This window comes from Meriones unguiculatus, chromosome 14 (genome assembly GCF_030254825.1).
Source record: "Meriones unguiculatus strain TT.TT164.6M chromosome 14, Bangor_MerUng_6.1, whole genome shotgun sequence".
Taxonomy (NCBI): Eukaryota; Metazoa; Chordata; class Mammalia; order Rodentia; family Muridae; genus Meriones; species Meriones unguiculatus.
Genome location: NC_083361.1, coordinates 86,926,088 through 86,948,585, shown reverse-complemented (window position 1 = coordinate 86,948,585; position 22,498 = coordinate 86,926,088). Strand labels below are relative to the sequence as shown.

General features: G+C 47.9%; 1 protein-coding gene across 1 annotated transcript in view; it reads right to left on the bottom strand.

Annotated features, from left to right (window-relative positions):
• The window catches only part of Clpb (ClpB family mitochondrial disaggregase), a 122,744-nt gene that overhangs the window by 50,468 nt on the left and 49,778 nt on the right, over positions 1-22,498 (bottom strand). Inside the window, exon 5 of the mRNA XM_021640970.2 lies at positions 19,588-19,716. Coding sequence (XP_021496645.1) covers positions 19,588-19,716 — 129 coding nt within the window. The remainder of the gene's footprint in view (positions 1-19,587; positions 19,717-22,498) is intronic.

The window sequence follows — 22,498 nt, the reverse complement described above, 5'->3', positions numbered from 1 at the left end:
CCTAGGGAGCTCCTGATCCTGCAGGGAGGAGGGGGATGCCTTTCTCCAACAGAAGCATGTACTGATTGCAGGACCCAGTGAGGAAGTCTAGCTCCAGTTCAGATTATGGTGAAGAGTTCTGGTGGAACTCGCACACATCTGGCTGTCCGTTCCCCAGTAGCTTACTCAGGACCAAACACTCGCTGAAACTCTCCACACTGTCTATCGGAACAGGAGCACAGTGAGCCAGAACTTGTGAATTTTTGTGCTAGCTATTTTGCTCTTAGAGATTGAGTTGTGGTCTTTGGCTGGGACTGAATGTACCTGCAGCTTGTCTTACAAGTGGCTGTGGTGTCAGGGTGAAGTGATTTAGCCAGCAGGGCTACCCAACTCTCCATCTCTAACCCACCCTATGGGGACTGCTTCAGCACAGACATAAACATGCTCCTGCCGTTGCCTTATTGCACTCGTCACATGGGGAGGCTAGAAGGCTTGATTCAGGGATATGATTGGATTTTAAATCCCAGTCTCACAGGATTTTAATTACTGGTCTGGGGCAGCAGGGATAGGCGCAGGCTGCCTTTGGATGGAGGAGGTCGATACGCCAGTCCACAACATATTGAGCCACAATGCCTGCAGACTCTATTGCTCTATTTAATCATCTTTTGCAAAATTTACAGTGGAACAGGAGGGATCAATACGGAATTTATCACATTCTCTTGTAAATATGAGCCAGGAAAGAGTTGCAGGCAGTTTGTTACTGAGTAGGAGGGAACAGGTCTGTGTACAGCTGGGCATTAGGAGATGAGACAAAATCCATATTTCTTGGCATACGCTACAGACACTCAGCCAAGTTCCTTTTAAACCTGAAGGCAAGTTCAATGGGAAGAACACTGATCCATCCAACCAACCAATCAGCCAACTAACATTCCAGAACCCACTACCCTGTAGAACCTCTGGGGCTGCTGACTGGAATTCTGCTCATGAGAACATAGTCAAATATAATATGATGATCCTGCCACAAGGTTCGCTTAGGAGGGTGAACCTTGTGCAAGTTCCCGAACAGTCTGGTGACGAGCAGAGTCTCTCCCTTGTAGAGTTAGTCAGGTATCAAGAGAGATGAAGGCCTTGGCATGCAGCGAAGTTTCCATGACTGACAGCCACCGTTAGGTCTCTTCTAGTTACCATTACGAAGCAGTCCTTCCTACAGTGAGTGTCGCCTAGGAATATGTGTGGATTTGGGGTGAGCGCAGAGCTGGCTACTTTACTTTCATAGTAGACAGAAGGGACACGGGGTGGTCTTCCTCCATTAGTAACCTGGCCAGGGAGACTGGTGGCAGAATCTGTGGAGCCAAGAGAAGGGGTGCAAGGGAGAGATGTACAGGGATATGGTTTTCAAAGCTTTAACTGTAATCTTTAAAAGCTCTACTTTTTTTTTCTTTCATTTTCTTTCTTCTTTTTTTCTTTCCTTTTTGGCAGTTTGAGACAGGGTTTCTCTGTATAGCCCTGCCTGTCCTGGAACTCACTCTATAGACCAGGCTGGCCTTGAACTCACAGAGATCTGTCTGTCTCCAGAGTGTTAGGATTAAAGTCAAAGGCATCTGCCGCTACCACCCCACTAAAAGCTGTGTATTTTAAGCTTCCAGAGGGTGAGAAGTGAGTCTCCTCACGTAAGCACACCAGGCAAAGCCTGAGAGACAATATAAGGCGCTGCCTCTTGAAGGCTAAGCAGACATGAATAGTAGGAGAAGCAGGAAAGGGCTTCCCACAGGGAAGAGTGACTGAGGAGGCCTGGAGGAGGAAAGACTGCTAAGGCATGAGTGGTCCAGTGGCCCTTGAAGACAAAGCCTGTCTATTTCCCAGGCGTCTCCCTGTGGGCCCAACAAGCACCAGCCTCAAAGCAAACCACCATCCTTGCAGCTCCTCTTAGAGACAGGGTGGCACAAGACTCAGGGTGGGTTGCAGAGTGCAAGGGTGCTGGGTGAGGGGTCTGGGCTGACCTGGGAGGCACTGGGAATTGCTGAGAGTTTTAGAGCAGGGCAGAGGCTGGGCGGAAGGAGATTCTGGAGGAAGAGAGGACAACAATTAGGCTGCTGCAGCGTTCTTATTAGAAAGCCTGAACGAGGCTCAGTGGGGACGGAGAGATGGACCTGAGAGGAATTCCTCAGACAGACAGGGCTTGTTAAACACAAAGGAGGAGGCATCAGACTTGTAACAGCTTCGTGCTGAAGCTGGTGGATGGGGCCGGTGGTACTCACCAAGCACGACTGTGGAGACAGAACCAGGAAGGGGGCTTTAGACACACCACAAGTGAGTTGTTTACAGAGCTACTGGCAACATGAAAACGCCTGGTTTGTTCTGAGAAAAACGTGTAGGGCCAGTGTGGTCAGGAAAGGAATGAGTGCCCAAACACACCGCAGGTATGAAGCCAGCCAAGTCAAGTCAGTCCTGACTCCAGCTCACTGCAAACCTGTGTAGTTTTGCACACGCGGATAATGCTTTGAGTAGCATGTGATGGCACGGGGGGCCAGAAACTCAGCTCATTTTTTAAATTTTGGGCAAGTTTTCTGAAGTTGTGGGTTTCACACTAGCCCTATTCCTCCTTCTTCCTAGAACCCAGCACACCACCCGCAAAGGTGTCAGCATGCTCTGTCTGATAAAGCAGAGCTCAGAGCAGACTATATAAGAGCCTGATTCTCCTCCCCTCCCCCCTCTTGCTAACAACAGCTGAGACTGAGGAAGCCAAGCTCAGGTCTAGGCTAAATTCAGCAGTTGTAATTATACCGCTGACGTCTGGGGCAGGGCCACAGTCTGCGGGAGGCAGCAGCTTTTGTTCGAGCACTAAAACCACGTCATCTTCAAACACGCTAACTGCACGTCTGCTTCCCTCTAACAACATTGAAGGAGGCCGAGGAAAGGGCACACAATGCCCACACATCTGGCTAATTCAGTTAGTAGGCTGATCAATCTTGATGGGTTGTCTATAAAATACCGCTCCACCCCAAAGGGCAGAGCTGACCAGATGTTTAAGCGTCTGCTGACCAATCCCAGCTGAATGTCCACAGCAACGAAGAGAGCTTATCAAGAGAAGGCTTCCACTTACAAGTCTGTCCCCAAAGCTCAATCCAGACGTCTGCTTTGAAAAGTACCAGCAGTTAAAGCAGTGGCTAAAGCTGCCTTTGGTGGCTCACATTTCAGCACTACAAAGACTGAGGCAGGAGGACTGTTTTAAGTATGAACCAGTCTAGGCTAGACATCAAGACACCTCAAACAAAACAAAACAAAACAAAAACCAAACCAAAACAAAAATACAACCAAGCAAAACTACAAACAAAAAAGCAATGAGTGAGCCTCTAGATTAAGGCACATTCACAGACTTCTGCGCTTCAGGAAGACAGGAGGCCTTATTCATAGCTGACTTTGCAAACAAGTGAAGGAACCTCCCAATGGGATCTTCTTAGCTGTACTTAGCAGTATGAAGAGAGTCGCAAGTGTGGAAGAGGTGTCTTTAATATGGCATCAAATGCTATATGATATGGGTCTGGGCAAGGGAACAATTTATCTGGTGCTTCTCAGGCCCCCATCAAGGCTGAAGGAATTACTCATCTACCTCATAAACTGCTGCACATTTTCCCAACGCAGAGGCTGCTGCCAACAACTCTTCCAGTTTATGCTCCCTTCTCCACACCCAGGAGTTATCAGGTTGACTATCTGGAAAAACTAAACAGAGTATGATAGGAGAGGAGAAGCGAGGAGAGGGTGGAGAACAGGTGTGGACAGCAACAGGACCACTTTGTTGGAACTTTGCCTAGGCTGGATTATTTTTCTCAAAAGTGCTTTTTATCTAATGAGTTCTGAGGACTTTACAAAGTCTGTCCTAGAGCTGAGACTGCAGGATGAACCAGATTTATAGCACTGAGTAAAGGAGAGTTAAAAATGACACCTTCTTCTAGCTTTACCAGGCAGCTCCACATACATGGCTTATGATCACAGAGACAAATACAAATAAATCTTTAAATTGAAAGAGAGCTGGGTCTTTTGGTGTGTACCTATGACCCCAGCACTTAGAAGGCTGAGGCGGGCAGAGTGCTTGGCAGCTTGAAGCTGTTCTGGCCTACACAGGAAGTACCATGTCGACTGGGAGAGAATGGCAAGATCCCGCCCCCAAAGCTAAAACAAAACAAAAATAACGAAGAGAAAATAAAGACCAAAAGTCCTACGGAAAATGGCCACGATCTGAACAGATAACTCACAAAAGAAGATCAAAATGGTTCTTAAGTATATGAAATCATGTTCAAATCCATTTGTGAATAAGAGAACCAAAGTGAAACTCTAAGTAGACAGACATGCATATGCCCTCCTCCTAGGACTGCTGCTTATGGGATTCTACTACAGGCACAGTCAGGAACAACAAGACAGACAGGTCAGGTACAGTTGCAATGCTTATGATTACAAAATATTCAAAACCTTCATGTCCATGCATAGGCCAGGAATGGAATACTGTACAGCCATAAAAACAGGGAAGGCAGATCTGTATGTTTCCCGGCAAACATGGCTAAGTAAAAACTGAAAACAGAACACATACAGCATGTTAGCTCTTATGTAGGAAGTGGGGAAAATAAGAAAACATGTCTCTTGGGGCTAGGGAAATGGCACCACCAGTAAAGCAGCTGCCTTGCAAGCATGGGACTTGAGTTTGATCCCTAGGACCCAGGTAAAAACGCTGGGTATGGGAGCATGTGCTTGTTGTCCTAGTGGGAACAGAGGAGACAGGAGTCTCTGGGACCTGCTGACCAGCCAGGCTAGCCTAACTGGGGAGCTGTAGAACATTAAGAGATCCTCTTTCAAAGGAGATGGATGGTGTTCCTGTGGAACAAACACCCAAGAGGTCCTCTGGCTTCCTTATGCATGCACCAACTCCACACAGGCACCTGTACATACCACACACGCACGCGCACACACGCGCACACACGCGCACACACTCACACACACACACGCGCACACACACACACACACGCACACACACGCACGCACACACACGCGCGCACACACACGCGCGCACACACACACACGCACACACACGCGCACACACACACACGCACACACACGCGCACACGCACACACACGCACGCACACGCACACACGCACGCGCACGCACACACGCACGCGCACACACACACGCACGCACACGCACACACACGCACGCACACGCACACACACGCACGCACACACACGCACACACGCACACACACGCACGCGCACGCACGCACGCACACACACACACACACACACACGTACTAGGATTACAGCTTGTCCCACTATGCCTAGATCCTTGTGGTGCTGGGAATTGGATCCAGGGTCTTACGTATGCTGGGTGCGCACTCTACCAACTAAGCTACATTCCCAGCCTCCCTCTTACGCAGTTTTAAACTTTAGATACAAGCTAATGCTCTATGTATTTAAATGGCAAACGTACGCCAATAGGTTAGGTAGGGAGGAAAAGCCTACAACCGAACGCAGACCGAGAAATCAACCCATTACATTTCAAAAGAATAACAAACACATCAAAGGGGAGCACATAAACTCAAAGTGCTTATGAGCTCAGTACTTGATGATGCCAGTCTTGGAGCAGGGCGAGAACTACAAGTGACCCTGACTTGAGCTCTTTTAGCAGCTTGGCTTTCTAAAGCAGGATGGGCAGAGGAACCTGAAACTTTCTGTGTTGTACTGTATGGCTGAGCTGACAGAATGTACCAGTGCTGCTTATAGCCAGTGTTCTCAGAGCAGGAGAGGCATGCAACGAAGAACAGATCTCTGGAGAAATCAACTGGAACAGGAGTCAACGCTGTTCTTAGGGTTCCACACTCTGCGTGTGCACAGGCAAATAGTTATATTCTGGTAGACATATACGCTCTTGTGTTTACAATGTAAATATTGGGGCCGAGGAGACAGCTGTCTATAAAGTACCCACAAGGCAAGCAAGAGACTTCCGTTTGAATTCCCATCACCCATGTAAAAGTGGACCCCGGGACATTTGGAACCCTGGTGCTGGAGATCCTATAAGCTTGTCGGCCAGTCAGTCTCTGCAATCAGTGAGCTCCCACCTCAGTAAGAGATCCTGTTTCAGAACAGTCAGGTGGCAAATGATTGTGGAAAACACCTGATGCCAACCTCTGGCCTCCACACATCTTCCCCAACACCGCAACAGAAACTTGAAAATGTTGGCTGTCAACAAAAAGTATAACAAATGTACCTAGGCCTTTTTGCTCCTTGCTGTCTGTGAGGTAGTGGCCATCTCCTATGCGGTGTCACGGCTGCCCTCTGCCCTCTGGCACTCGTTGTTGGATGTGTCACTGGGGATGAGCCTCAATGTTTCAAAAAGCCCAAGCCATTCCCAGTGAGCTTACTGTGCTGTGCTTGTAGATCAAGATGTGAGCTCTTGGCCATGGCTCCCATGCAATGCCTGTATTCCTGCTGTCATGTTCCCTACCATGACGGTCATGGATTCTAACTTGCTGCAACCACGAGTCTCACATTAAACACTGTCTCTCATGAAGTGCCTCGGTCCGGTACTTTGCTGCAGCAATAGAAAGGAACTGGGACACTGGCTCAGGAGGTCAGGGAGCTGAAGTGCTGCTGCGGAGCAACGATCTTGCTGCGCTCACCTCCATGTCCACCGCAAGCTACAAAGCCATAGCAGAAGGAGCAGTACAGCTGGCCGTCAGTCAGCGGCCCCACGGGCTCAACAATGAAGAGACGGCTCGCAGACATCTTTCTAGAGTGAAGCCACGAAGACTGCAAGACCCCGGAGGAGGAAAGAAATTTAGCACCGATTTGCATCTCCAAGATGACTGCTCACTAAGAAGTCCTACCGCTCGGGTGTCAAGGCAGAAACAAGACTGGCACAAGATGAGCCCCAATGGTTTTGTTATTCCAGAAATAAGAAAACACTGTAAGAATAAAAGTAAAGCCAGGCACGTTTTTAGTCCCAGTATGTGGGAGGCAGAGGCAGATTTCTAAGTTTGAGGCCAGCCTGGCCTACAAAGCGAGTCCAGGACAGCAAGGGCTATACAGAGAAACCTTGCCTCAAAAAACAAAAGAATTAAAAAGAAACATGGAGGAAAAAACAAGTAACAGGACAGGAGTCTGCCACAGAGGGCCTCTGAAAGACTCTACCTTGCAGTGTACCAAAGCAGATACTAAGACTCATAACCAAACCATCGGCAGAGTGCAGGGAATCATATGAAAGAAGGGGGAGTTAGTAAGACCTGGAGAGTACAGGGGCTCCACAAGGACCAAATATACCAGGGCACAGGGGTCTTTCATGAGACTGTTTCTCCATGTATGGATATAACCTAGAACCCCTGCTTGGATATAGCCCATGGCAGCTCAGTGTCCAAATGGGTTCTCTAGTAAGGGGAACAGGGGCTATTCCTGACATGAACTCAATAGCGAGCTCTTGCCCGCCCCCCCCCCCCCCCAGGGAGGAGCAGCCTGGCTGGCTAGGCCACAGAAGAGGACATTGCAGCCAGTCCTGAGGAGACTTGATAAGCTAGGGTCAGATGGAGGGGGAGGAGGTCCTCCCCTGATAGTGGACTTGGACAGGGGCAGGGAGAAGATGAGGGAGGGAGGGTGAGATTGAGAGGGAATGAGGGAGGGGGCTATGGCTGGGATACAAAGTAAATAACCTGTGATTAAGATAAAAAAGAAAAAGAAACTTGGTGGTACACACCTTTACTTCCAGCACTCAGAAGGCAAAGGCAGGAGGATCTCTTAATTCAAGGACAGCCTGATCCATTTAATGAGTTGTAGGACAGCCAGGGCTCTGTAGAGAGAGCTTGTCTCAAAAAACAAACAGAACACCGCCATAATCCAAAAACCAAACCCAAACAAACAACAAAAAGAAAAGCAAGCAAGAGCTAAAGGACTTCTATCCTAGTAAAATCAGAGACAATTTTAGCACTGATGTAATTAAGGACAGTAATGAATTACAGGCTTTAAACAGTGTATATCTGTGAGTACACTGACAGTCTATGTGGGCCCAGGAAGGGGTTTTGCATACATACAAGGCCAGATACAAACTGGTCACTGTGGGCTAAGTGCTGGGGTAAGGAAATATGGGAAGAAAATTCATCTCACAAGTGTTGCATGAAGACTGGTTTTGGAAAGACGCTCAGGGAAAGTCAGGTTCAAGGGGAAAGTCTGATGAACCAGGGTGTTTGCTCGAGATTAAAAGTGTCTCCAATGATTAATCCAATTAATTGCAAGGAGGGCAAAAGAAACAAAAGAAATAAAACAAAACAAAAGAAATACAACAGAGAGACTCGACAATATTTTGGTTAGAGTTGGGTTGGGAGGAAGACTTTTTCCTGAAAATTCTTTTGAAGTTTGTGCTATGTGCAAATATTAACTGTTCAAAAACAAGAACATGAAAACAAAGCACGCATAAAATTCCTGAGAATATTCTAGGCAGAGTATGTCCAAAGACACCTGCAAGTCCTGGAAGCCTGTGAGTATGTCCTGGAGAGAAGAACGGGGGCGGAGGCTGAGGACACAGTTAGGGCTGCTCCTCAGCTGCCACTCCCACACTGTGGGCCAGCCAGTTGGCCCGACATGACTACAGGGTCTTTATGAGGGAGGGGGAAGGGAAAAGCATGTCTGGGTGACAAAACACTGGAGACACTCGACTGGTCATTGCTGGAAGAGGGGTGGGGCGACAGCACATGGAAAGAAGGCCTCTAGAAGCTGGAAAAGGTGCGAGAGCAGCTTCTTAAAGATAGTCTCCAAAGTGAAGGCATGCTTGAGGACACCAGGACTTCACTCTAATGAGACCCATTTCAGATTTATCCCACAGCACATTCGTGGTGTGTGTGTGTGTGTTTACCCCTCCAGAGCTAACTGCTAACAGCAGCCACAGGGAGGATCTTAAGAAAGTCACAAGGCCTGCTTCTGAGGAGGACCAGAAATGTGGCAGGGACACTGTTTGCCTAAAGCACTGCATGAATCTTTATTTTGTACCTTTTTAAAAGTAAAAATCATCATGGTTAACACACACACACACACACACACACACACACCAATCACTTCAAAATTATTTTGACTACAAATTTATCCTGTTTGTTTATCCCAAAGGCCTTCTGCATTCAAGACCCCTTCACAGCCCAGTGGGTGGCCATTTCCCTATAATCTCTACACAGCATGCAGGTTCAGGGCCCGTTCTGTTTCCATTTCACAGAGAAGCTTTGTTCTTTCCCTTTGCCTGCTTGAATTCTATAGGGCCTGAGCCTGTAGTGCCACCTAATCCTCAACGCCTGCTATAAGGCCATTTTGATCCTACACTTCCTTGTTGCCAATTACCATGGAGAGAGACAAGAGCAGGGCCTATATCTCATCTTTTATTCCCTGTATTGCCTGTGCCCAAGCACCCAGGAATACACTGCCTTCTGGGAATGCAGTTCAGTGGGAAGGAGATAGTTCAGTCCTGAATAAGGGAGGCAAGAAAATTAGACAGGACACTTTAAGAATACACAGAGAAGCCCAGAGAAGAGATGGTGGTGATCAGTTGCAGAAAAATATTAGTTGATAAATAAATATGAAAACTTCGATTTGCATGTTCTCGGATTAATCATAAGGCAACTGCTCATTCAAAGTCACAAAACATCATGATGGGAGCTTTGGGTGTCATAGACTAACTTATTTTAGGGTGGGTGCCCTAACCCAGTGTGAAAGGGAAGGACTCACAGTTAGGGTCAGTGTCAGAATGATGTAAGGGCCAGACCCAATGCCCAGTCAGCACTTCCTACCACACAGGGATCCATTACTTCAAAGGGGTCCCTTGAAGGGCTTCTTAGCAGCAAGCTCCCTTCGGTTCTAATGAAAAGAATTCATTTTCAACACACAGTTCAGAAAGGAGTATGTAGTTCAAACCCACAGAGAATATCCATGCTGTGTGGCTCTTTTGAGGACTCACTCGTCAGGCTTCTTTCCAGAGAAAAGAACACAGGAATGCCAGAAGCAAACTCCTTTTGGGGGGAGGGAATCCTGGTTCTGGCTCATCTCCAGTCTAACTTTTTGCTGGTATTCTGCAGGCCCTGACCTTCAATTTGAGACCCCTTCCTAAAGCAGAGTCCCCTTCCAATCTAAGACACATGTCTTAGCAGGGCGTGAATAAGCTGGCAAAGGGCAGCTGGCCTTGGGAGCTGTGAGTCCTCCTCAGCTATCTCCAGGTACAGCACAGGTGGACGACATGGGACACAGAATGGCTGCCTGGCCAATGCTGACCTCTCCTTCACCCAGGGCAGCCTGGGCTTCCAGCTGCTACAGTTGGCAGTGATGAGCTCATGCCGGATGCCAGCCAGGCTCATCTGAAGGCTGCTTGGAGCCCATTAGAGCCTTGATGAAATGCGGTCGCTGGATGGCAGGTGGCTCTGGAAAGCACAGAGACCAGGCTCTCGTCTCTCCTCAGGCACTTACTGATTCCAAAGGCACAGGGGTACAGAAGTACCTCATCCTGGGATGAGCAAGGGAAGCTTCATTCGGAGCTGGTTAAGTGCTGAAGGCAGAGCTCAGGGTCATGGTGAGCCTACGTCCCGTCACACCTGATCTAATGCGTGGACTGTAATGACAATTCCATAGAACAGGGTTCTCAACCTGTGGGTCTCAACCCTCTTGGGGGTCGCATATCAGATACCCTGCACATCATTGTATTAGGATTCATAACAGTAGCAAAATTATACTTATGAAGTAGCAACAACATAATTTTATGGTTGGCGGTCACCAAAGCATGAGGAATTACATCACAGGGTTGTAGCACTCGAGAGGTTGAGAACCACCACCACAGACCACCCCTACTTCCCAGGGTCCCTGGGTCCATGACTGCTGGTCCCTAAGGGTGATCAATGGCCACCTCCCTCCACAGGGCTGTCTTAAGCTAGATGATGAGCTAGTATCTACTTTTCAAAACTCAGCTTCCCTGGACTAGATCAGGTCTCCATTATGCTCTCATAGTACCTTCTACTCTTCTGTAAAAATACTTCTATTAGTACCTAATAACTTAGGAATTATTTGTCTAATGTTTCTGACAGACTTTTATCTTTGCAAGGGATGGGGTATGCAATAAATATTTGCTAAGATAAGACAAAATCAATCAAAACATCATTAAAGTAAGAGAATGTTTACAGATTTTAACAGCACTCTTTAAGAATTAGAAAATATTTATGTGTGTGTTACATGTGTACAGGTGACTGCGGAGGTCCAGAGGAGGATGCTGGGTGTCCTGGAGCTGGAGTCGTAAGGAGCTGTGGGCAGCCCAGACTGGGTACAGGAAAGAGCTCAAGCCGTCTGCAAGAGCAGCACGCACTCTTAGGCGGCGAGCCATCTCTTCAGTCTCCTGGTAGCACTTTCTTGAAAAGGACACTGACTTACATCACTGTCGGCTCATCTCACTTGCCACGCTAGCTGCGGAGCGGACTGCAGTTCTCTCGGCTTTCTGTCTTGCTTCCAAGCAACCAGTCACCCATCCAAGCCAGTATATTTCAGTTTAGAATGGCCAGGAATATTTTCTTTTCTTTTTCAACAGCTTTACTGAAATATAATTTACATGCTATAAAGTTTGCACATTAAAGTATGCAATTTAATGCTGTTTAGTATGCAGACAGCACCGTACAGCCACCACCATAGTCTGCTGTAGAACACTCCATGCAGACCTAGTGCCCATCACCAACCTCTCCTCAGTGCTCCCTTAGACAGCTGGCAGCACAAAGGCTTTGCACCTGTGCCGAGCAAAAGGCACTTTTTGGTCATCAACATGGTCTCCTCATTTTATAGGTGAAAAAGTGATGCCAGAAAGGTGCTGTGATTACAAAGAAGAGCTGGTGGCAGCGCTGGGGTGGATCACAGTCCCCAGCGCCTACAGCCTTTGATCCCTGTGCCATGCAGTATGACTATGTGTCCCGAACTGTCTACTTGAGGGCAGAGGCTAATCTTATCTTCTGCTCATCTGTCTTCCCCCTCTGCCCAGAGGACCAGTACAGCTGTGATACTTAATGTAGGGTCCCTGAACTAGTGTCAGCCAGTGGACCTCACTACCTTCCTTTATGAGAAACGTTCATAGTGACTTTCAGAGTCATTTTATGTCTATGGAAATGAATAACCAATTTGGGCATGTAGTTGACATTCCTTCTGAAAATATCCCTTTTCTAAAAATTCATTTTGGTTGTACTTAAGAAAGTATGGTTTCTCAGCCAAAATTTGGCTAGAATCTAGTGTAGAAGATAACTGGTTGGTGGTAAACTGCAGATTCAAACAGAGCCCAATCTTTCACACACAGTGAACGAGGTACTGGCTTAGTGCAGGGGCCGCCTACTGTCTCCTGCTTCCCAAGGCTCTTACACAGCTTCTTTTCTTGGGCTTACGTTGGTGAGGTCCTTGGGGCTCTTCAGCTGCACCACCCTCCATGGGCAATATGAAGACTCAGCCACCCCCAAGAGACGACCACCTCTAACCTTCCTCTTCAAACCCACCTGGTCCAACTGGCTGCCCTGCCAGCCATTCTGACAGGAAAGCCAGGAGGCTCCCTTGTCAGTAAGAATCTGAGTCACCTTCCACACGCTCACTATGGATTGTTTCTCTCTAGGAGCAGTAAGGCAGTGGCATGGGAGCATCTTTTACTAGGGGGCCTTGGGAGGGTCACTGAGAAGGACACTTGAATTAAGACTGAATGACAGGGTGGCTATCCTTTGAAGAGATGGGAAGGGCCACAGTCTGTCTGAGAGACAGTGACAGGAAGGGAGAACAGTCCTGTGAGGCTACAGGGGTTTAGGTAACAACACAGGCTTATTTAAGGCTTGGTGGTTGTTTCAATACTGAGGTCAAAGTTTTAAGGAAAAAAAAACTTTTTTTTTTTTTTTTTTGAGACAGGGTTTTTCTGTATAACAGCCCTGGCTGTCCTGGAACTTTCTCTTAAACCAGGCTGGTCTCAAACTCAGTTACCTGTCTCTGCCTCCTGAGCACTAAGATTAAAGGCGTGTACTGCCTGGCTGGGCATGGTGTATTTTAGGAAGATCTCTTTGACTGTTGGTTGATCGAAGGTTTGAAAGAAACAGGAGTAACTGAGAGAATAATCATCTAGGGGCAGTCAAGGAGAGATGAGGGTCCTTCTACTCCACAGGACTTACTACAGTACTGTCCATGGAGTGGAAGAGACAAGAATTGAGGGTGATTTAGGTTTTAGAATCTGAAAATCAAGGCAATGATACACTTAAGTCATGTTAACATTGAGGTTAACAGTTGAGGTTCGGGAAGAAAGAGAAGCTGCTACTCACTCCCTTGAGAATTGTAGTCATTAAGACATGAAAGGAATAAGGTGAGTTCTAGAGGTAGCTTTGGGGCTGTTTTTTGGTTTTGTTTGTTTTGTTTTTTCTAAATGCATGAGCTGAAGGTACATTTTCAAACTCATGAGAATGAACATCTACAGAAGGAGAAAAGGAATGCAGGAGAGGGAGGCATGTATAGGGGAGCAGAGACCTTGGGAAAGTGGAAGGAGAGTGGAAGCAGAGCTCTGGAAGAGCTGCTTTCAGTGCTGAAAAGGAAAGCATCACCTGGGAAGGCACAGTGCAGGCAGGTGGAGGCCTGGCAGCAGGGAGGAGGTTCCCTTCTGACTACAAATGTGAAACAGGAGCTGAGAGCAGCTTAGGGGGGGCTTAGAGACTGAGGAGTGAAAAGGCTGAGAAGCTAGCGGTCTTGGCCTAGAGTAAGAAAGTGATTTTGTTCATAAAGTGCAGTGGGCATGGCTTGGCACCACAGTGTGAGATTTCTGGCCACACATACGGAGTGAGTTCAGGCACAGCAGGACTCCCAGAAAGAATCACAGGAGGACGCAGAGCAGCGTCAAGGTAGGGACCTGCATAACTGCACCACAGAGCTCCCTGCAGTCCCTCCGTGTCCTCTCCCAGTCCCTCTCACGCCCTAGAGATTAGTCACCACTCGGACGATCACCACTGACTAGTTCTGTCTGTTGTGAACTCTAAGCACAGGCCTACAGTTAAAGCATGTGACCCATGGGTATTGACAGAGCACAAGTTCATTCATTCCCACTGCTATAAGAATTCCACAATATATTCAGCTATTGCAGAAGCAGATAAACATTTCGGAAACTTGTAAGAGGGTAGGAGTTCAAGGTCACCCTTTGCTACACACAGCAAGTTCAGACTAGCCTGGAACATATTAAGACTTTGTTTCAAAACCAACCAACCAACCAACCAACCAACCAACCAACCAACCAACCAACCAATCAACCAACCACAAAAAACCTTCACAAAGCCTGTCATGTTTCTCCTCTAAATTGTCATGGTTTGCTACGGAGGAACAGTTCAGCTTCCTCAGTGCAAACCCTCCTGAACCAGCTCTTGCTTTCCATTCCTGCCCTCCGATGCCTGAGTCCTTGCTCTTCTAAACTAACCATATTCTGCAGAAGAGAGCATTCTGCTTCACCTTCCTTGCTTTGGACACGTGCCCTTCTGGTTACCGCCCCTGCCAACCTGGGGAGGGCCTGACATCCATCCTTTCAGAGTCAGGATAAATACCGTTTTCTGCACTGGGCTTTCCTTGCCTTATCAGAGACTCCAAAAGTTCTGTTTTCTGACAAGGTCTCATCTCAGACTGGCTTTGAACTCAGTATGTAGTCACGCTGGCCTCAAACTTATGGTTCCATTGCCTTAGGCCTCCAAGGGCTGTGGTTACTGGTGTGTCTCACCACACTTTTTTTGAGGCAGGGTCTCCTATGGGCCAGGCTGACCTCAAACTCTGGCTCCTCCTGCCTCCACCTCCTAAGTGCTGGGGTGACAGGTGTTTCACAACATGTAGCTTAAGATCTTTTCTCTGTGATCCCTCAGCACCCTCTCTAGGTCTCCACTACCACATCAGAGTCACTGTTAACGTCTTGGTTTCTCATTCCTTATGAGTTCCTTAAGAGCAACACCCAGGCCTGCATCACATTTATCGGCCTGGTGCCCGGTTGGAGCCTATGACAGGAGAGGTGCTCAGCAAATGTGATGGGCCATCTTCACCGTCACCTTGATCAGGCCAAGAAGTGTCAATCGCTAAGGCATCCAGAGTTAGAGCTGTTAGCAAGTTTCCAGAGAGGATTAGCAAGGGGTGGGGGTGGGGTGGGGGAGAAGCACAGTCTCTCTCCCCCTCTCCTGCCTATACAGCCCCACCACACCTTCCCCACCATGGTGATCTAACACCTCTGAAACTATGAGCAAAACAAATCCTCTCCCTTTAATATTTATGCTGGATATTTTGTCAGAGCAATAAAAAGTTTGACTACTACAACAAATGCTTGATAAATGATGGGAGAGACTTGCTGCACAGACCTATGGGCAGGAAGAGGTTCCTGAGATCAGCTTCTGTAGCTGCTCTATTTTATAGAGTGAGAAAGGGTTTGCACAAAGGAGAATTTGCGGGTGGCAGAGCCAGAACTTCTGATCCTTCTCTGCACTACTGGGTGTGAAGTTTCAACAGAGGGCAGACAGCCCCAGGCAAAGAAAGCTGACAGCACAACATCTGCCAGTGCAGACAGATGGACAGACAGTGAAGTGGAACAAGAAACGGAACACTGAGTTTTGGTCCTGATGATGGACTAACAACAGGCTGTTTGCCTCAGGCAGGCTGCAGTGGATGCTTGCAGGTTAACACTGACACTTCGGCCAGGCACTCAGAGAGAGGTCAAAGAGGAACCTTGAAAGTAGGAAGCAAAGGCTGAGGGAGGCCCTAAGGAAGGTGGATTAGGTTTCAGAAGGGCCAAGCATTTCTGAGGTAAGGAGCAACAGTGATGAAACAGGAAACAGCAGTGGGAAGAGGAGATGAAGAGATGGCTCATATGGGAGGCAAGCAGGACACTAAGAGTGGGTGGTCAGGAAGTGATGTGGGGCTTTTGGAAATCTGTTATTGCATCCAAAAACGTACTCAGTAGTGTGGTAGTGTGTAGCTAAGGAGGTGGATGAAAGGACGGCCAGCCTCTCAGGGTGCACTCTACCTTAATTTAGTAAGTCATGCTGTACCCTAGGCCTAGGGGCAGGGAAGATGCAGCAGGAAGGCGGCCGGAGAACCGGGGATGGCTGGTAGAAAGAAGCCTGCCAGCCCAAGAAGGCCTCAGTGGGACATAAATGGCAGAAAGAATTGCAGGGGTAGAGGGGCAGTGCTGGAAACACTGGGTGGGTGCTAGAGGCTGCAGCAAGCGCAGCTAAGTGTCAGGCTGACAAAAAAATGATTTTATCACCTCTCCCAAGAGTGGCATTTACCTTGTACCATTTTAGATGCCTCAGAGAAAAGCGAGTTCCTTGTATCAACAGATGCCTCAGGGCTTTAGGGCTTATTTCTCTGAAGGAACTGAGTCAAAAAAAAAAAAAAAAAAAAAACCCACCATGATTAAAGGTATGTTTTAGGCATTCAGAGCTGCCCAAGGGAGCACATTCCTGAGAGGAAACTGTTAATGCAGCTTAACAGCCCTGGATGTGCTGAGATAAGGCAGCGCAGCCACCTCCCCTTCTCTTTCCAGTCATCGCTCCCACACATTTTCCTCATCTTTTCTTATACTTGGGAAGTTAAGCATGGAAGCAGTGCCGTCCTGCTTTACGTCACCAGCAGCCAGAGGCCGCAGCACCAAGGGGGAATATGTACGGAGGAATACTCCCTATGGCAACCACAGGACTGACACCAGTCACTTCCCGTCCCTACCAGAGCTCTGTCTTCCTGTGCTCCTCCTGGAAAGGGGGACCATCCACTCCTCTAGGACTTTCTGTAATGTATTCCACCTTCCTGCTAGTCAATGACAAGAAACCATTTCCTCTTTTACGTACACAGAGCCCCTTGTTCATCCTCCTGTGGAGCACCCACCCCACTGCCATGGCCTGTTTGCTCATCTGTCAGCATCAGAGTCTCAGGGCCAGGACAGTGTGCCTGATCCTTAAGATGTCCCCAAGGCTCAGAGATAACAAACAGTTTAACATAATGACTTAACTGAGACATGCTTTAAGGCCAAGGTTGTCTCCAAAGCATGTGCCTTTCCACAGTATGGGGACTCTTGAAATAGAAAGAATGACCTTGGAAGCTCTGGGCCAACACTGTGTGAGTTCACGGGAGGAAGTACCTGAATAGGTGGACAAGCAAGAAAGGCTTCCCAAGTGTCTGTGCATGCCGGTGAGGAGAGAAGAAACACAGTGGTGCTCTAGGCAGCGCGGGGATGCTGAAGGTGGAGGCAGAGCTAAGAGAAATGGGGTCTCAGCTGCCAGCACTAGTGTGTGAACTCTGTGTCTAAGTCACAATCATAACTGTTACTGATGAGGAAAAATGTTTGTCTTTCAGTTTGGATCTGAGACTTAACGTAGGCACATAAAATCATCTACATATACACGCCGTGAAACTGAGGGAACGAAACAACTAGTAGGACAGCAGGAGGGAGAGAGAGAAGGGTAGTAGGGATACTGATCCAAGCACACAAAAACCCTACTACCATATACAATGACTATAACTCAATTGAAAATGAATAAACCCCAAACAAACCAGTAACAGAGCATGTGATGTGTCTGCCAGAGAGTTTTATACCTGTTACTATCCACATACTCCTGTGAAGGTGTCCTCTGACACAGAAAACAACTGAGGCTGAGAGTTAGGGTAACCTGTCCAAGGCAACCTGGTTAGTTTATGGAAACTGGGATTCCAACACAGGTTAGCTGATTCTGAAGCTTATGCTGTCTTTTCTATTACTCCATGCTGCCTCCTACAGGCTGGAGGGTGTTCACATCATCAGCCTGATGCTGTTGCCTGAGCCTCTTTACAGCACAAATAAAGAGCTCCCTCTAACCCTAACCCACAGATCCAGGAACCTAAACCTCTGTGAACCTTGTGAGCAGACGGCCTTTGTGCCTAGGCCTGCCTTGGATCTTGCAGAAAGTACCTCCCTCCGTGCTGCTACGGCAAAGCTGGTGGCCAGAACACTGATAAAGCTGATGGGCAGGAAGGCAGACCCTCTGAAAAAGGTCAACAGAGGTCAAAGACTTTGGAAATGTTACCGACAACAGCCCCTAGGACAAGAGAGCAGGATCCTCCTCTCGGATGGCTGGTCACACACACTGGTAGGCGAAGGGAGGTCAACAAGGGGAGAGGGGTCAGAAGTTGGCAGGCCTGCAGGCCCTGAGTGACAGCAACTTGTTCAGGTCTAGAAGGGAGAAACAAGTGGGGTGATGGTTTTGGCCCTCGAGGCTGGGAAACTAGGACAGGGGTATAAATGGATGACTACTAAAAAGGCAGGTGGGAGAAATGCAAAGGTTGGGGCTCAGGCCATCCGTTCCATGTCACCGGGCAGGAAAGCATGTCCCTGGGCTAGCCTTGGCCTGGGGGGGTGAGGGTGGAGGGAGCCTCATAAAAGGCCCTCAATTCTTCATTTTAAAGGTGTTCGATCTGGAAGATTTGCGTGGAAGGCTCCTTGTAGAGTGAACTCTGTCTGTTTGGTGGTTGGGGGAAGCAGGGACATGAACCAGGAGACAATGACTGGGCATATTGATTTTAAGGCATGGAAGACAGAAGCCCCACAGTGCATGCTCCGATGCTTAGCTCTAAATGTCTCGCCAGAGAGACAAAGGGAAGCAGCCTGCTTGGGGATGTCTTTGCAGCTTCTGCTCCTGGGAGCACTGAGTCCTTATTCTAAAAGTTAGCAGTCACCCAGGCAGTCACCACACCCAGAACAGTTTTGCTGTTCCAGACCAAGGCATGTTTTAGGGCTGGTCTCATGAAGGCTGAGGGTACAGGCAAGGCCTGGTTATGAAACCAGTGGGTCTATGGCTGACAGGTGGCAGCAAGACTGGGTTCCTGGGAAGCGTCCCCAATGCAAGGACATGACATGGGCTGGAAGAGGATTAGGAAACTGGGCTTGGAAGGCAAAGGCTGTGGGACAGAACAAACTTCCTCACTAACCATTTTGGAAAAGTGGTTAGGTGGCAAACATACAGCTGGTAGAAGTTACACAATGACTGCAGCCATTAAAAAGGTTCCCCAGTCACAAAGGGCCTAAGAGACTGGCAAGGGCCAGGGTCCAGGGCGACAATTGTAACATGGGTTAGTAGGGCTTGGCATGACTCCCTTGCTCCCCTGGTCCTGTTCTGGAGGTCACAGGAGAAAAAGAGGACTTTTGGGAGGAGCCATCAGTCAAGAAAACTCTCACAGTGAAGCTGAAGAAACAAACAGCTCACAATTAAGAGAACTTCCTGTTCTTCCAGGGGATCTAGGCTCAGTTCCTAGTATCCATGTTGCTTCTGTAACTCCAGGAAGAGCCAACACCTCTAACCTCTAAGGACATTGCACTCAGGTTCCCATTTCTACTTCTCCACATGATTTTTAAAAATGATTTAAAAAACCTCCCAGCTTATTGCAGACAGGGTGGAGACCTTCCTCCATCCCCCCAAGAACATACACCAACCACCAGATGGCGAATCACACATCGACACTTATTCTTGGGAAACATGAGCACTCTTCAGCTCACAGAGAGTAACAGGGTGCTAGAAGTAGAGAGCGCTCTCTCTCCTGCCAGCCGCAACCACAGCTCTCACCCACCTCCATCCAGCAGCTCCTTGACAATGTGGTAGTCGTCGGCCAGGACGGCATAGTGCAGCGCTGTGCAGCCCTTGAAGCTAGCGCGGTTGTTCAGTCTGTTGTTGAAGTCATCCTCCCGAGTGACTAGGACTGAGGGACAAAAACAAAACAAAAACTCCCCCATTAGTAACAAATCAGTCTGTTCATGCTCATGTTTCTTTTTTCCTCTCTACTTTCCTTACCGTCTTCTCTCTTTAGCGTGCGTGTGCGTGTGTGTGTGTGTGTGTGTGTGTGTGTGTGTGTGTGTGTGTGTTTCGACAGGGTCTCACTATGAAGAGTGGGCTGGCCCAGAACTAGCAGAGATCTGCCTGCCTCTACTTCTTAGTGCTAGGACTAAAGTGTGTTTCATCATGTTGCTTTCTTTGGCCTTTTTTTTTTTTCCCCCTTCTTCCCTGAAACAGGGTCTCATGCTATAAACCAGGCTGCCCTTGAAGTCAGAGATCCAACTGCCTCTGCCTCCTGAGTCTTTAACTGGCATTAAAGTCTATGCCACTACCCCCATCTCTCTTTGGACTTTTAAGACAGTGTCACTGTGTAGCTAAGGCTGGTCTTGCAGTGATACTCCTGTATCTACCTTCCATGTGCTGAGATTCTACCTGTGAGCCACTACGTCCAATTTCATCTGCTTTCTTTTATTTATTGTTTTAATGTTTTTGAGATACAGTTTCTCTATATACCTTAGGCTGCTCTCACACTCACAGTGGTCCTCTTGCCTTAGCTGCTCGAGTACCTCGCTCTTCAACATTTTATACCTCGCTCTTCAACATTTTAATTTATCTATGTACTTCTAAATATTAAGTAGCACCTACACTGTGTGCCCGGCCACCTGGGCTAGGCAAGAGGAGATCTCAAACATTCTGGTTTGTTTCATGAACATTGACTGACATCCAGGAGTCATTTTGGGGACATGAAGTGAATCAGTCTGGTCCCTGACCTAATGTGACAGGAGAGGCAGATCATAGGCAGATGTTTAGGGTGATACTGCAGATCAAGTTTATGTTGGGGTGACAATGGGATGACAGAGAAGGCCAGGGGGCAGTTGAGCTCAGCTTGAGCAGGAAGTCAAGGTTCCTAGAATATTAGACAACTCAAAGTATGAGGAATCCAGGTAAAATGAAGGTGGGGGTGGGGTAGTAGGCCCAGGCAGTGGGGCTGGGGAAGAGGCCGTTCTGTGCTGAAGAGCCAGCACCTCTACTCTTTACAACTCAGTTAAGTGACTGAAAGCTTAAAATTCGATTTACACAATCAGGCAAAAATTGAAACTACAGGACAGTACAAAGAAGAAAAAGGAACTAATATCTCAGCAACTTGAAAACGCAGATTTAACATTTTAGTTTAGCGTTTCAGAACTGCAGATAGGCTTGCATGTCCATTCCTTACAAACTGGAATTTACTGTATTTGTAATCTGCTTTTTTGTCTTGTTGGTGGCACTGCGCATTGGATCTACTGTTGAACATATCTTTGTGTGTGGCAGGCAAGAGTTCTACCACTAAGCATCATCCCAGTTCTTGCAATCTGATTTTTTCCCCCCAAGACAGGGTTTCTCTGTATAGCCCTGGTTGTCCTGGAACTCGCTCTGTGGGTCAGGCTGGCCTTGAACTTACAGCACCTGCATCTGCCTCCCAAGTGCTAGGACTAAAGGAGTGAGCCACCACCACCACCTGGTGCCATCTGATTTTTTTAGTCTTAATAAAAATCTATGAACATTTTATGAAAGGTAAGGATAGACATTTCATGTGAACAAAATCTGCAAAAGGTCAGGCTTACTCTAGTCCTACTATTAATGTGACCTCTCTCTTTCCCCTCTCGTTTTATTAGAAAGAAAACAAACAAACATATAAAAACCCTGAAATTGTTTGAAATTGTTACCACTTTTCAAGACACCCGGGTTGGTGGACAAACACATATCTGCTTACCAGACTCATCCCGGCTTGGGGTTGCCCAGACATTCCGGCTAATAAACTTAGAAGGTTCCCCATTTCGGGAGTGCCCTGGGAGGCAAGGGTGCACAGAGCAGTTTCTAGCCTGCTTTGGTGATGAGGTTTGTTTCCCGCATGTGGAGCTACCTCAGAAACCAGTTTTCTCTAATGCTCATTCTGAGCTCAGTTTGTTGGGGGCAGAATTGAGGATCTAAGTCCTACCACTTCTCTTCTGTCCCCTGGCATAATCCTGCAAAGGGCAGGCTCCTGCCTCTTGAGGGATAAAAGGGCAAGGCATGTGGGAGAGGATGCACTTAGTCCTATGAGACTTGATGTGCCAAGGTGGGTTGGTACCCAAGGGGTGGGGGGCTCCCCTACTTATGAGAGAAGGTGAGGAGAATGAGGGGAGGGAGGTGTGAGAATAGGGCTGGGAGGAGGGAGGAGGCTTTGATCAGGCTGTAAAGTGATTAAATAAATAAATTGATGAAAAGAAAAAAAACAAGTCATCAGGAAAAAAAGGCAAGACAGGTGTGAAAAAAATCATCTCAGAGAGAAAAAAAAGGTGTGAGCGGGCTATTCCTAAGTCATTCTTTCTAAGTGTTTTCAGAATGAAATGAAGGCATGCCCCCTCCTGTGATACTAAAGACACTATCTAAATAAAGTTCTAAAAGTCAGAAGGCTGTCCAGTAGTCACGATCCAGTCCCACTCCGTAGAGGAGACTGTGGAAGCTCAGCTCACTTGGCTGGCTCCGCGGCTGTGAGAGAAGCTTGGGAGGCTGAGGTAGGAGGACTGCTGGAGCTCGGCAGGGAGCTCTCTCCCTGAGGAGAGTCAGTACAGGGTAAGTTCTTGCTCTGCCCTCACCGTGCTGATGAAAGACTCCAGGACAGAGGGAGCAGCAGAGCAGGACGCTGTGGTACCAGCTTGGCTCCTTGCACGCTCCCCTTCTCTTGC